This window comes from Podarcis liolepis (genome assembly GCF_965112155.1).
Source record: "Podarcis liolepis genome assembly, chromosome: 1".
NCBI classification, from domain to species: domain Eukaryota; kingdom Metazoa; phylum Chordata; class Lepidosauria; order Squamata; family Lacertidae; genus Podarcis; species Podarcis liolepis.
The window spans coordinates 138,714,986-138,727,524 of NC_139554.1; the positions used below are offsets into that span (position 1 = coordinate 138,714,986).

At 44.5% G+C, this 12,539-nt stretch overlaps 2 protein-coding genes and 1 long non-coding RNA gene across 5 annotated transcripts in view; 2 read left to right on the forward strand and 1 right to left on the reverse strand.

Annotated features, from left to right (window-relative positions):
- MYL1 (myosin light chain 1) overlaps positions 1 to 3,295 on the forward strand; it is a 28,285-nt gene extending 24,990 nt beyond the window's left edge. For all 3 annotated transcript variants that reach the window (XM_083475331.1, XM_083475333.1, XM_083475332.1), the window contains exons 6-7: positions 2,176 to 2,230; positions 2,979 to 3,295. In XM_083475331.1, coding sequence (XP_083331457.1) covers positions 2,176 to 2,204 — 29 coding nt within the window. In that variant the 3' untranslated portion in view covers positions 2,205 to 2,230; positions 2,979 to 3,295. The remainder of the gene's footprint in view (positions 1 to 2,175; positions 2,231 to 2,978) is intronic.
- The window catches only part of LOC310693587, a 22,464-nt gene continuing 9,925 nt past the window's right edge, over positions 1 to 12,539 (reverse strand). The window contains exon 2 of the long non-coding RNA XR_014519254.1: positions 1 to 358. This is a non-coding gene — a long non-coding RNA (uncharacterized lncRNA). The remainder of the gene's footprint in view (positions 359 to 12,539) is intronic.
- ACADL (acyl-CoA dehydrogenase long chain) overlaps positions 12,254 to 12,539 on the forward strand; it is a 25,319-nt gene continuing 25,033 nt past the window's right edge. Inside the window, exon 1 of the mRNA XM_083474273.1 lies at positions 12,254 to 12,351. Coding sequence (XP_083330399.1) covers positions 12,269 to 12,351 — 83 coding nt within the window. The 5' untranslated portion in view covers positions 12,254 to 12,268. The remainder of the gene's footprint in view (positions 12,352 to 12,539) is intronic.

Here is a 12,539-nt window from a genome sequence, read left to right on the forward strand (position 1 = left end):
TGCCTCGCAAGACGAAATTAATTCGTTCCGCGAGTTTTGTTGTCTTGCGATTTTTTTCGTCTTGCGAAGCACGGTGTCGGAAAAGTTTTGGAAAAGCTTCAAAAATCACCAAAGTCTTCAAAAACCTCAAAAAAGGCTACCACACCGCGTGCTATGAGTTGCTCCTCGAAGTCAAGTCACAACTGTATTAACGGTGTTAAGAAAAAGGAAACAAACTTGCAAGACGTTTCCGTCTTGCGAAGCAAGCCCATAGGGAAAATCGTCTTGCGAAGCAGCTCAAAAAACAAAAAACCCTTTCGTTTTGCGAGTTTTCCGTCTTGCGAGGCATTCGTCTTGCGAGGTACCACTGTATAATGCACTTCATGTCAGAGGTGCCTTTAAAGATGGTCTGGTAACTTTGATTGGTACAAAACACGGTCACTTGGAAACCGGGCATTTGGAACACATTTCACTTGCATCAGTTGCACTGGTTGCCAATGCATTTCTGGGCCCAATTCAGAGTGCCCAAAATGGTTTGGAGACGGGTTCATCTGTACCTGTCTCAACCTGCCCTAATGTAAAGCTCTACCTTGCAGGCCCTGTTAATATGCCTGCCTCCAAAGATGGTTAGGTTGCTGGGCACTTTCAACAGTTGTCTCATGGCTGTCCTGTGTGAGATCAGGCAGACTTCATTCCTCAGGCTTCTTACTATGGTCTGACTCCACTGGGGGTTGTTGCTTATGCTGACTTTTAATAGCATTTTGAAGGAAGCTCTAAATGCTCAAAACAGTTTAAATATTAGGTTTTATTTTGTATATCATGATAAGTCCAACATATAAACAAACAAACAAACAAACAAACAAACAAACAAACAAACAGCAGCTGGAGAAATCCCTGCATGGCTTCAGTTGAAAAGCAACAGGCAGGGATCAGAGAGAAATGCTGTAAGTGTGGCTTCCAGAGCGTGGGGGTAGTGTGGAAGCTGGAATGACAGTTAAGGGGGGGGGGAGGACAATTACCGTAGCTTGAAAAAAAATGCAATGACAGAAAGGGATCAGGAATTGCATGAAAAAAGGACTCTGAACCATTAGCAGATCCTCATAGAATCATAGAAGTCTTGGAAGGGACCCTGAGGGTCATCTAGCCCAACCCTCTGCAATACAGGCATCTCAAAATGTGGTCCTCCATCCAGCTCTATCTACAAGAACGGCAAAGACAGGAGGCTAGTGGCGCAGGGCACCAAGTTCTGGAGGCTGCCAGGGAAGAGGCGGAGGATGGACGTGGCACCTCCTGGCATCAACTCGCCGCCTGCCTCCGCCATGCCGCACTGAAGCAGCACCATGCCCAGAGCCTCCGCCTGCCATGGCCACCACGGCACGAAGCGGCCAGCTGAGCCGCGAGCCTCCGCGTCCAGCCTCCGCCTCTTCCTCACCGGAGGAGCTGCCCTCCAGCCTTGCGGACACTCGCGGGGGCTGCAGACTGCTGCCCGCAAGCCTTGTGAGCCCGTGGGAACTCCCACCCGGCTTGCAAGGCTTGCGGATAGCTTCCTGAAGCCTGGAGAGCGAGAGGGGTCGGTGCGCACCGATGCCTCTCGCTCTCCAGGCTTCAGCGAAAGCCTGCATTCGCCCCATAGGACGCACACACATTTCCCCTTCATTTTTGGAGGGGGAAAAGTGCATCCTATGGGGCAAAAAATACGATAAATACCACCCACGGGGTTCAGCTCATGTTGCAATCCTACTACTGGCTCATCAGTTCCACTGAAATATGCTCTCAGTACAGAATAATTTTGACACATCTGGAAATGTCTGTTTTATTTTTATATATACTAACAGTGAACACAGTTCTATTGAGAGCTTGTTCTTAAGGAGCTAAAAAGATGCCAGCCTTGCATGAGAAGGAAGTAGCAGTAGCAGCGGTTGAGGGAGAACCCCAAAGTTTGCAGAAGTACCAAAACAAAAAACAAAAAAACCCACACCTTGGGGGCGGGGGGCGGGAATCCTAGTCCTAATAGTCCAATGTGGACCAAGCACACTCTGTGGGTATGGAATGCTGACTGGCTCTTGGGGAAGGGAAAAAGAAAACCGAGAGGGAGGTGGATTGGGATGGAGTGTCCTGAGCAGGAGCACTTGATACTGCAATGTCTTTTTCAAGTTCCCTGCTTCCATGACGTATTGATTATGTTTCATTCCACAGCATTTGTGAGGCACATCATGTCTGTCTAAACAGATTTCTCAAGACACGTAGTTTGGTAAGTTCCTTCTGTGCACGTGCTCTGGTTTCTTCCACACTTCTGTTGTGGGTGCCTTTTAGTATCTGCATGCAGCCAGCAGTAGCACTGAGCTACTATAGGCAGCATCCCTGCCAGTATCATCTGAATTTCTGTGGGTGACAATTTGAAAAGAGCTGCATTGGTTTATAATACAAAAAGGACCCTGTGACATTCAATCCCTTTCGAGGGTTTGACACAACTGTTAACAAGTACATAAATAAGGCATGGCCCAGCCCAAGTGAATGGTGTTTCAGTCCCACTAAGAGCAATTCTGTCTCTCATTAAAGTCCGTTAGAAGAGCTTCACTTGGGCTGGATTGTGTCCACAATTCCTGTCTAATGCTGACTTTTCTCTAAGATAAGGATTTCTCTATGATTCTTAAACATAGATCATAGGCACACAAAAATAACTAATGGCAGCATTGGGGCTTTAATCATATTATACATTTCACTCTGGTCTCCAAATAACCTGACATAAACACTTAGGATCTTATGTGGTCTCATCAGTAGATCCAGAAGATACCAAGTCAGCTATGGTTGACCAGGAACAAGTTGTTATCAGTCTCAGTTTTCATATCTGTAAAATGGAACTATTGCTGCCTACTCATAGGGTTATTTTAGAGAGAAAGTATTTATTGCAGGTTGAAAATGTAAATATAGGCATCCCCCCCCCCACCAACTTACAATAAAATACAGAATCTAATGATATTTGCTTTGCTTTTTGACAGAACAAGATCAGTGGGCACTTGAGATCTGCAAATCTAGGAAACTACTGCTCCATCCAGTAACACCATCCGAGACCCTTAAGGGATTGTAATAGATGCCTTCCAATCATCCCCTTTTTTAAAGCCATCAGCATCAGACACCAATTGAATCTCAAAGTTTTTACACTTCACAGAAGAAGCACTTGCCAAGGCAAATGAGGACTACATTGCCACAGCTGTTAAGCCCAATTATCTTTTTTCCATATTGTCCACCATGAAAACAGTGTATGTTCTTGGCCGGGGGAATACGAATCTGATAATAAATCTCTGTGGTCAGTGAATGGCTGGAAAATCTTTCTTTAATCTGTTCAGATCCCCATTAAAACAAATTTGAAGTCTTAATTTATTTTCTCTATATGTTGTATTCCATACAATAAAGTTTTATCAAAAAAATATATTATCTGAGGTTCAATTTGATTTCATGTAGATCCAAGAGCGGTTTTAATTCCTTGGGACTGAGAGATAGAGTGAATTTTTAAACAGTTCTTCAATGGTTTCAAATTTTTCATTGGAACATATTCAATTCTTATCCAAGAAAACTTCAGAATGTCCATTAATTACTTTAATTGGCCAGTACATTCTTTACAACTTATTAATTGAAGGGACAGGTGCCAGGCAGCTGATGAATAAGTAATTAAATTATCTCTGTCATAGGCATGTGCCCTTTAGCATCTTCCCAGTTCCTTGTGGCTCAAAGGAATGGAAGGAAAGAGCATGTGGTAATGGTAATGTCTCTTCCTACCAAAGTAGGTAGCAAAAGTCAGAAGCAACAGATTCCATTGAATTTAGAGAGGTTGACAAATAGTGCCCTTTAAAAATGTGTTTATAAACTATTTTAGGAATGCCACTAAAATGCATTTGCCACATTGAACTTAAAAGCAAACTTGCACCACGCAAAATAGCTCATTTAGAATTTTCTAAAGTGGAATTTCATAAGACTGAGCCATAAAGTAGAACTTCCAGTTTGAATCAAACACAGAGCCTAACACCATCAGCTGCTGAATTGCAACTCATTACCAAACTTAAAACCATGGAGAGACCTGGTTTGAACAAAGACATTGGATTCTTATCTCATTATACATGACTAAGCCATTTCTCACCTTCTCACCCCTTGCCTTTTCCTGTAAGACCCATTACAGTCGTTAAGAGTCGTCAACAGGCTCTCTCAGCTATCTGCCTATCTCCCATTCCCACCACCCTTCTGAGTAACACCCCTCCCCACCTTCTCACTATATAGAAGGATCTGGCAACTTCTGTTTCAGTGTATCTGAAGAAGTGTGCATGCACACGAAAGCTCATACCAAGAACTATCTTAGTTGGTCTTTAAGGTGCTACTGGAAGGAATTTTTTTATTTTGACTATGGCAGACCAACACGGCTACCTATCTGTAACTGGAACCATCAGCTTGGACATGGGAGATCTGTGATTCAAATCTGAATTTTACAAAAAATGTGAGACCCAACAACAAATATTTTCATTTTAACTGCATTTCAAATGTGAGTAAAAGATTATTGGGCCACCTAGATGGAGTACAACAATCACAGCCACTTGTGTTAATTTCTATGCCGGCAATGATAAAACAAGGTTTATTTCATTTGTAGTACAGAGTTAAGACCTTGGTTTAATCTTACTCTTTGATGGCTGCTGTAGAGTAATTAAACAACAAAGCTACATCATTACTGGCATACCTTGGGTCTCAGCTGTGACACTTTCCCCATCCCCTGGGCACATATAAAACTACTTTAAGCCCCTAGCCAAGTGTCAGCTTATTCTATAACCGTCTGTCTTAACCTTATTAAATTTCTACATGTGAAATGTTCATAACTCAAGAGGCACCAGGTGCATCAGCGAGGTGGGGTTTGAGAAGCAATGTAATCCTTAATGCGCCAGCCAGCTGTAGAAAGGGTGGCGTCAGGTTTCCATGTCTTCCTCCACCAAACCCCCTCACCACCCCCATGTTCCTATTTTAAACCCTGGCATGCAGGCAAATGTCCAAATTAATATTTGCACTAGTTTGTGCATCGATAGGCTGCCAACCATTCATAACACAGTCTCCATAAGTGGAAGAACAGCCAAGCCATTTTGTGCACGCTTGCAGACGGGAAAGAAGCAACTTCTACCTGATTCCTGACAATTAGATTCTCTCTAGGAATCTATGTTTGCGGGGTTAGTTCCTATATTTAATTGGGATACAGGGTGAAGGTATTTAGAAATCAAACTTGATTTTTTTATTTTTAATGAACATTAAGGATGTATTAGACACTGCTTTCATTGAGTTTGGAAGGGCATACATGATGTGTTGCCCATTCTTCCCTTCACATCTCTGGAACAGGCAAGGCTGAGAAATAGTGACTGTCCCAAACACTTAGCCATGAAGGCAATATGAAGCCATTTCCCCCAGTCCTAGTGAGACACTCTAACCACTGTGCGACACATCTGCCTATACATTTGTTCTTCAGGAAGAAGAAAGAAAAAGAGTGGGCTGCTGTCTAATAACTTTAATTTGGCTATTACATCTACCTGTCAGACTGGGTAGCCATACAATGTCACAGGAAGGTTGAGGGGAATAATAGAATCATAGAGCTGTAAAGTTGGAAGGGACCCTGAGGGTCATCTAGTCCAACCCCCTGCAATGCAGAAATCTCAGCTAAAGCTGAGTTTGCGTTTAAGGAAAGCAGGGCTTTAGCCTTTTCACCTCAAATCATATTTCTGTTGCTTCTGCACTAGTCCTCAAGAGAGATCATACACAGAGCATGTGACACAAACACTGCTCACCAAAAAAGTGATGCTGTATTCTGAATAATTGTGTAAGGAAAAGCAGTGTTCAATGTGCAGAGGCATCACTGCACCTGTTAATCCAAAATCCTATTTGTTCTATTAAAGGACTGTGACTTAGCTAAAGTTAGCCATGAAATTAGCCCAAGTGAACAATTTAGGCATGATTAAATCCCTTTGCTTTCAATGCAATTATCAGGCGTGGCCAGACTTGGCCCGCCAGATGTTTTTGGGACTACAACTCCCATCATTCCTAGCTAACAGGACCAATGGTCAGGGATAATGGGAATTGTAGTCCCAAAACATCTAGAGGGCCGAGTTTGGCTGTGCCTGGATTTAGTTGAAGAGTCGGACACGACTAAACGACTAAACAACAACAACAACAACAAATTTAGCTGGGCTGCAGCCTTTAAATAGCAGTGCAGTTTAAGATGTGATAATCGTTCCCCACCCAGTAACTGAAATACATCCACACATCTCCGAACTCCAGCTTCTTTCTTTGTCACTCTGTGTACTGAATATCGATGTAGATTCAGACTCCTCTTCCAGTCCTTGTCACCTCAGTCCCCCACTGAGATTCTAGAAGGAGGCAGAAATGCAACAGGTACCCTTGTTCCCAGCACGGCAGCCAACTTAATGCGGGAAGCATCCCTTGATGGTAAGATGGTTGAACTTGAAGCCATTGTTCTGTTGGCCTTTAAATGTGCAAAGTGCTTTACACTGGTTCCTCGGGAACTCGGAGCAGAAGGGAAGCCCACTCTGGCCACCACGGAGGGGCTCTCCCCACCTCCACTCAGCACCAAAGCCAGGTGGGACTGCGGAGCTGAAGGCTGGAGCCTCTAAATCGCTAGACTGGCGGGTGGAGAGGAGCCATCTTGTGGCTCGCCTCAGGTGCCAAAATGTCTTGGGCTGCCCCTGCCTAGAAATCTAAAGACTGCTGCTTTTATGTGGGGCTGGCCCCAAACATTTTGCTGCCTGAGGCAAAGGACAAGATGGTGGCTCTCCCCCATTGCACATACAAAAATCAGCTGGAATGCCAGTTAAATCTTACTCTGCCCTGTTGACAGGACAGTGTCTCCACTGCCTTAGAGGGCACAGGGCAGGCTGTATGGCTCAGACAATTCTGCCCTCCCCAGCCTAACCCTAACCCTAAACAACCGCTAACCCTAACCGTACCCCTAGCTCAAAGCCTAAGCCTAACCCTAAACCAAAATTTACCCTAATCCTAACCCTAAAACAAACCTTAACCCCAGTGCTTTTTTCCTAGAAAAATAGGTGCTGGTACCATGGAGTTGTTGCAGTAACCGTCACACTTTTTAACCAAAAAAAGAGAGGTGCCAGTACCACGTAGAGTTAGGATTGGGGCTAGGGCTAGGGCTAGGGCTAGGGTTATGGTTACAGTTACGTTTGGGTTTAGGGTTGGGGTTAGGGTCAGAGTCAGTGTTAGGGTTATCGTTATGGTTACAGTTAGTTGTTTGTTGTTCAGTTGTTTAGTCATGTCCGACTCTTCGTGACCCCCTGGACCAGAGCACGCCAGGCACTCCTGTCTTCCACTGCCTCCCACAGTTTAGTCAAACTCATGCTGTCCAACCATCTCATCCTCTGTTGTCCCCTTCTCCTTGTGCCCTCAGTATTAGGGTTAAAAGATTAAGATTTTTTGGGTTACGGTTAGGTTTTTTAGGGTTAGAGCTAGGGTTAGAGTTGCGTTGGGTTGGGTTAGGGTTAGGGTTAGGGTTGGAATGGGGTTAGGGTTAGGGTTGGGGTTAGGGTTGACTTAGGGTTGTGTTTGGTTTAGGGTTAGGGTTAGGGTTAAGATGGGTTGTGTTAGGGTTGGGGTTAGGTTAGGGTCAGGGTCAGGGTCAGGGTTGGGTTTAATGTAGGGTTAGGGTTACCGTTATGGTTACAGTTAGTATTAGGGTTAGGGTCTTTTGGTTTAGGGTTAGGCTTAGGTTTTTTAGTTTTAGGGTGAGGGTAAGGGTTAAGGCTTAGCCTTAGGTTTAGGTTTAGGCTTATAGTTTGGTTTAGGGTTGGGTCTATGGTTAGGGTTAGAATTTTAGTTTGGTTTAGGGTTAGGGTTTTTTACTGGTGGTTTAGTGTTATGGACCAGATTTGGGTTAGGGTTTGTTTTTCGCTGAGTGTTAGGGCTAGGGTTAGTTTTAAGGTTAGGGTTAGGGTTAGGATTCCTGCTTGGGTTAGGTTTAGGGTCAGAGTCAGTGTTAGGGTTATAGTTATGGTTACTGTCAGTATTAGGGTTAAGGGTTAGGATTAGGGTTTTTCAGGTTAAGGTTAGGGTTAGGGTTTTGTTTAGGTTTAGGGTCTAGGTTAGGATTTGTGTTAGGGTTAGTGTCAGTGTTAGGGTTATGGATATGGTTACTATTAGGGTTAAGGGTTAGTGTAAGGGTTTGTTTTAGGTTTAGGATATGTTTTAGTGTTAGGGTTTCTTTTAGGGTTGGGTTAGGGTTATGGTAAGGGTAAGTTTAATGGCTAGGGTTAGACTCAGGCTCAGGCTCAGGGTTAGGGTTTGGTTTATATTTAGCATTAGGGTTTGGTTTAATTTTGGGGTCATGGTTAGGGTTAGGGTTAGAGTTAGAGTTAGGTATGTGCCACCACAGTAACAGCACAAGGAACTGAAGCATCTTTGTTTTTTGCAGAATGTGGGAAGCAATGGAGATACAGGGGCAGCGAAGTGTATAGGGAAAGCTGTTGAGTGCAAGCCGTATGTAGCTATTCTGGACAATTAATTTCTTGTGCTGATCCTTGTCCAGTGCTTGCACAAACCCAAGTTAGCATCTCCATTCAGCCACAAAACTCACCCGACTATTTAGTCCAGTTTTACAGGCAATGGTCATTTTAATAGGTCCAATTAGTGTGCAGTCGTGACACGTGTGTCATGCTGGATCCAGAAGGCAGAACAGGAGCAGAACAGGGTTGCCTATGGTGTGTTTACATGCACCGCTGATGCATGCAGGAGACAGGAACGGAAGGAACCCCATCGTGAAATGGTCACCACGTATTGAAGCATTTTTATTATGCTCTTCAGCTAAGGGCTCCCAGAGTGGCTTAAAATGATCTGTTATGAGATCTGACTCTTTCAACCTAACATGCTTCACAGGGCTGTTTGGGGGTTTTGCTGAGGAAATCCACAAAGGATTTTTTTTGTACCACATCCATATAGGATAACAGATGTCCTGCCTTGCAAATTATCTCTATTCCTTCTCTGATGTCGATGTGGCTGGTCCATATTATTGGCTGGCTGCCACAGTATTTCTTTCCATATGATGCAAACTTCACAGAAATTCAAGGAAGAGAGACAAAAATGTCTGGTCTTCAGAGTATTCTATTAAGATGCATAGCATCAGAGGTTTTTTCTAGGCAGTCTCATTGACTGGTGACAAACAGTTTTCTGAGAGACCTGAATGCAATACACAAGAGGTTTCTCTTTTCTTGGTGTACAAATACATTTCTTCTGGCTGAAAGTCACCTCAAGTCAAACAGATTCTGCAGGCAATATCATATAATATATATAACAATATAATAAAAAACTTGAACAACCTGCTTACAAGAGGCAAAAGTAGTATTATGTGTTTTTTTAAAATAAAATTTTATTGGTTTTACAAAGTTTTTATAAACACAAACAAACAAACAAACAAACACACAAACAAACATGTATAATTTCGTATCCTTTTTTTCTTAAACCTTACTTCGCCGACTTCCCCATACCTCCCCTTTCTGCATTCCAATTTCCAAAATTATTTCAGCAAATCCTAACACTTGATTTTGTCAAATTTTTCCCTTATTCTTTTCTTTGCAAAATTAATGAATGTTAAAATGCTGAGGTTTTAGGGAAAAATGGGAGTTACAGCTGTAAAAGACAAAAGTAGTATTATGAGGGTATACTCTGGATCCCTCTTTCCTGCTAGCATCAAAATACTAGTTGCCTGTCATCAATACGACCTTGACAGATTAGAGAACTGGGCAAAAACAAACAAGATGAATTTTAACAGGGAGAAATGTAAACTATTGCACTTGGGCAAAAAAAATGAGAGGCACAAATACAAGATGGGTGACACCTGGCTTGAGAGCAGTACATGTGAAAAGGATCTAGGAGTCTTGGTTGACCACAAACTTGACATGAGCCAACAGTGTGACGCGGCAGCTAAAAAAGCCAATGCAATTCTGGGCTGCATCAATAGGAGTATAGCATCTAGATCAAGGGAAGTAATAGTGCCACTGTATTCTGCTCTGGTCAGACCTCACCTGGAGTACTGTGTCCAGTTCTGGGCACCACAATTCAAGAAGGACACTGACAAACTGGAACGTGTCCAGAGGAGGGCAACCAAAATGGTCAAAGGCCTGGAAACGATGCCTTATGAGGAACGGCTAAGGGAGCTGGGCATGTTTAGCCTGGAGAAGAGGAGGTTAAGGGGTGATATGATAGCCATGTTCAAATATATAAAAGGATGTTGTCAGGGGCTGCCTCAGGTCTCAGCTCACAAAAGACCAACGCCAAGCTCTTCTTATATACAAGGATGTTTATTGCAGTTCATTATTGGTTCCACAACCGAGGCGCGCAGCCCCGCGTCTCTTAACGTTAGACATTTGAAGTCCCCTCTGAGTCGGTCCCGCCTCTACACCAGCTTAAGAGGCTTGTGCTAGACCACCTCTTCCTGATGCCGTTTGGTCTCCAAAATGGCTCCCACTTTTTCCAAGCTTTTATGCATCACGTGCTAGCGGGACTCCTCTACAAGAAGTGCGTATGTTTCCTCGACGACATTCTGATCTTCTCAGAATTGCCGGAGGCTCACGAGAGCGACGTGAAGGAGGTCCTGCAGAGGCTACGGGAGCACAGGCTCTACGCCAAGCTGGAGAAGTGCCAATTTGACGTGACGGAGGTGGATTTTCTGGGCTATAGGCTGTCCGACAGGGGACTAGCCATGGACAGCGCCAAGGTCCGCGCGGTGTTGGACTGGAAGAGCCCGCGAAATCGGAAAGAGGTCCAGAGGTTCGTCGGCTTCGCCAACTTTTACCGCAAGTTCATCAGGGGTTTCGCCAGGGAGACGGCAGCTATCACGGACACTCTCAGCTCCAAGAAGAAGAAGTTCACCTGGACGGACCAAGCGGAGCAGTCCTTCAGGAGACTTAAGAGTCTCTTCGCGTCCGAAGAACAGCTCCTACACGTGAATCCTGGCAGGCCCATGAGGGTTGAGACTGACGCATCTGACAGAGCGGTGGGGGCCGTCCTCTTACAGGAAGACCCGCAGGGGAACTGGAGGCCCTGTGCTTTCTACTCCCGGAAGCTCAGCAAGTCGGAACAGAACTACACCATCTGGGACAGGGAGTTGCTGGCCATCCACGCAGCTTTCAAGGCGTGGAGGCACTTTCTCATCGGAGCCAAGCACACCGTGCAGGTCCGCACGGACCACAAGAACCCAGGGGGGCAGAAAGACCCTGCGGAAAAGGAAAGACAGGAAGAGGTGGACCAGCACAAGCCTCTTAAGCTGGTGTAGAGGCGGGACCGACTCAGAGGGGACTTCAAATGTCTAACGTTAAGAGACGCGGGGCTGCGCGCCTCGGTTGTGGAACCAATAATGAACTGCAATAAACATCCTTGTATATAAGAAGAGTCTTTTGTGAGCTGAGACCTGAGGCAGCCCCTGACAGATGTCATATAGAGGAGGGAGAAAGGTTGTTTTCTGCTGCTCCAGAGAAGCGGACACGGAGCAATGGATCCAAACTACAAGAAAGATTCCACCTAAACATTAGGAAGAACTTCCTGACAGTAAGAGCTGTTTGACAGTGGAATTTGCTGCCAAGGAGTGTGGTGGAGTCTCCTACTTTGGAGGTCTTTAAGCAGAGGCTTGACAACCATATGTCAGGAGTGCTCTGATGGTGTTTCCTGCTTGGCAGGAGGTTGGACTCGATGGCCCTTGTGGTCTCTTCCAACTCTATGATTCTATGATTCTAATATTTGTTTTTAATATGTTCTCCTGCACTGCCATCTTGTGGTTACGTGTAAAGAACAGTGTTGCTTTGCCACAGCCCAGCAGAAGTTCAGATAGAAATTTTACTACAGAAGGCTGCCAGTTAGCACATAATTGGTGAATAACTACTGAAAATCTAACAATAATCATTTGTTCTCTTAATAAGTGATAAACTGTGTAATATGTTAAGAACCATTAACAGTAACTCCCGAAACTATGAATACGTGAAAAGTCTGCTTCTCTTTCATCGTAATCTTTTTCATGACTAACTGCTTTGGAATGTTTCGAGCTAGTATTCATGGCTTCTTGCCAGCATTCTGTGCGGGTGTCTGAATATATATATTTTAGTATTCTGCAAGAAGGCTTTTAAAATAACATCTGCCATGGGTGCTTTGAGATTCTTGCATCGCAGGGGGCTGGACTAGATGACCCTTGGTCCCCTTCCCAACTGTACAATTCTATGATTCTAAGCAGAGGTTGGGTAGCCACTGGCCACGGATGCTTTCGGTTGCCGGATGCGCACTGCCTGCAACCCTGGGGAGGTTTGCTTGGCGCTTGCATTACCTATGTTTAGGAGCCAGGTGAAAGCATTTCTCTTCAGCTGAGCTGATTAACATTCTACAGCCTTTAAAACGCATTTGTGGGAGCGTGTGTGGCTTGTGTTTATTATATACTTTGTACATTCTTGTTTTGTATTTTGCTGCTGTGAACTGCTCTGTGAACTACAAATTTAATAAATGCCACTCCTGCTAGCGGGGGCGATTCCTGA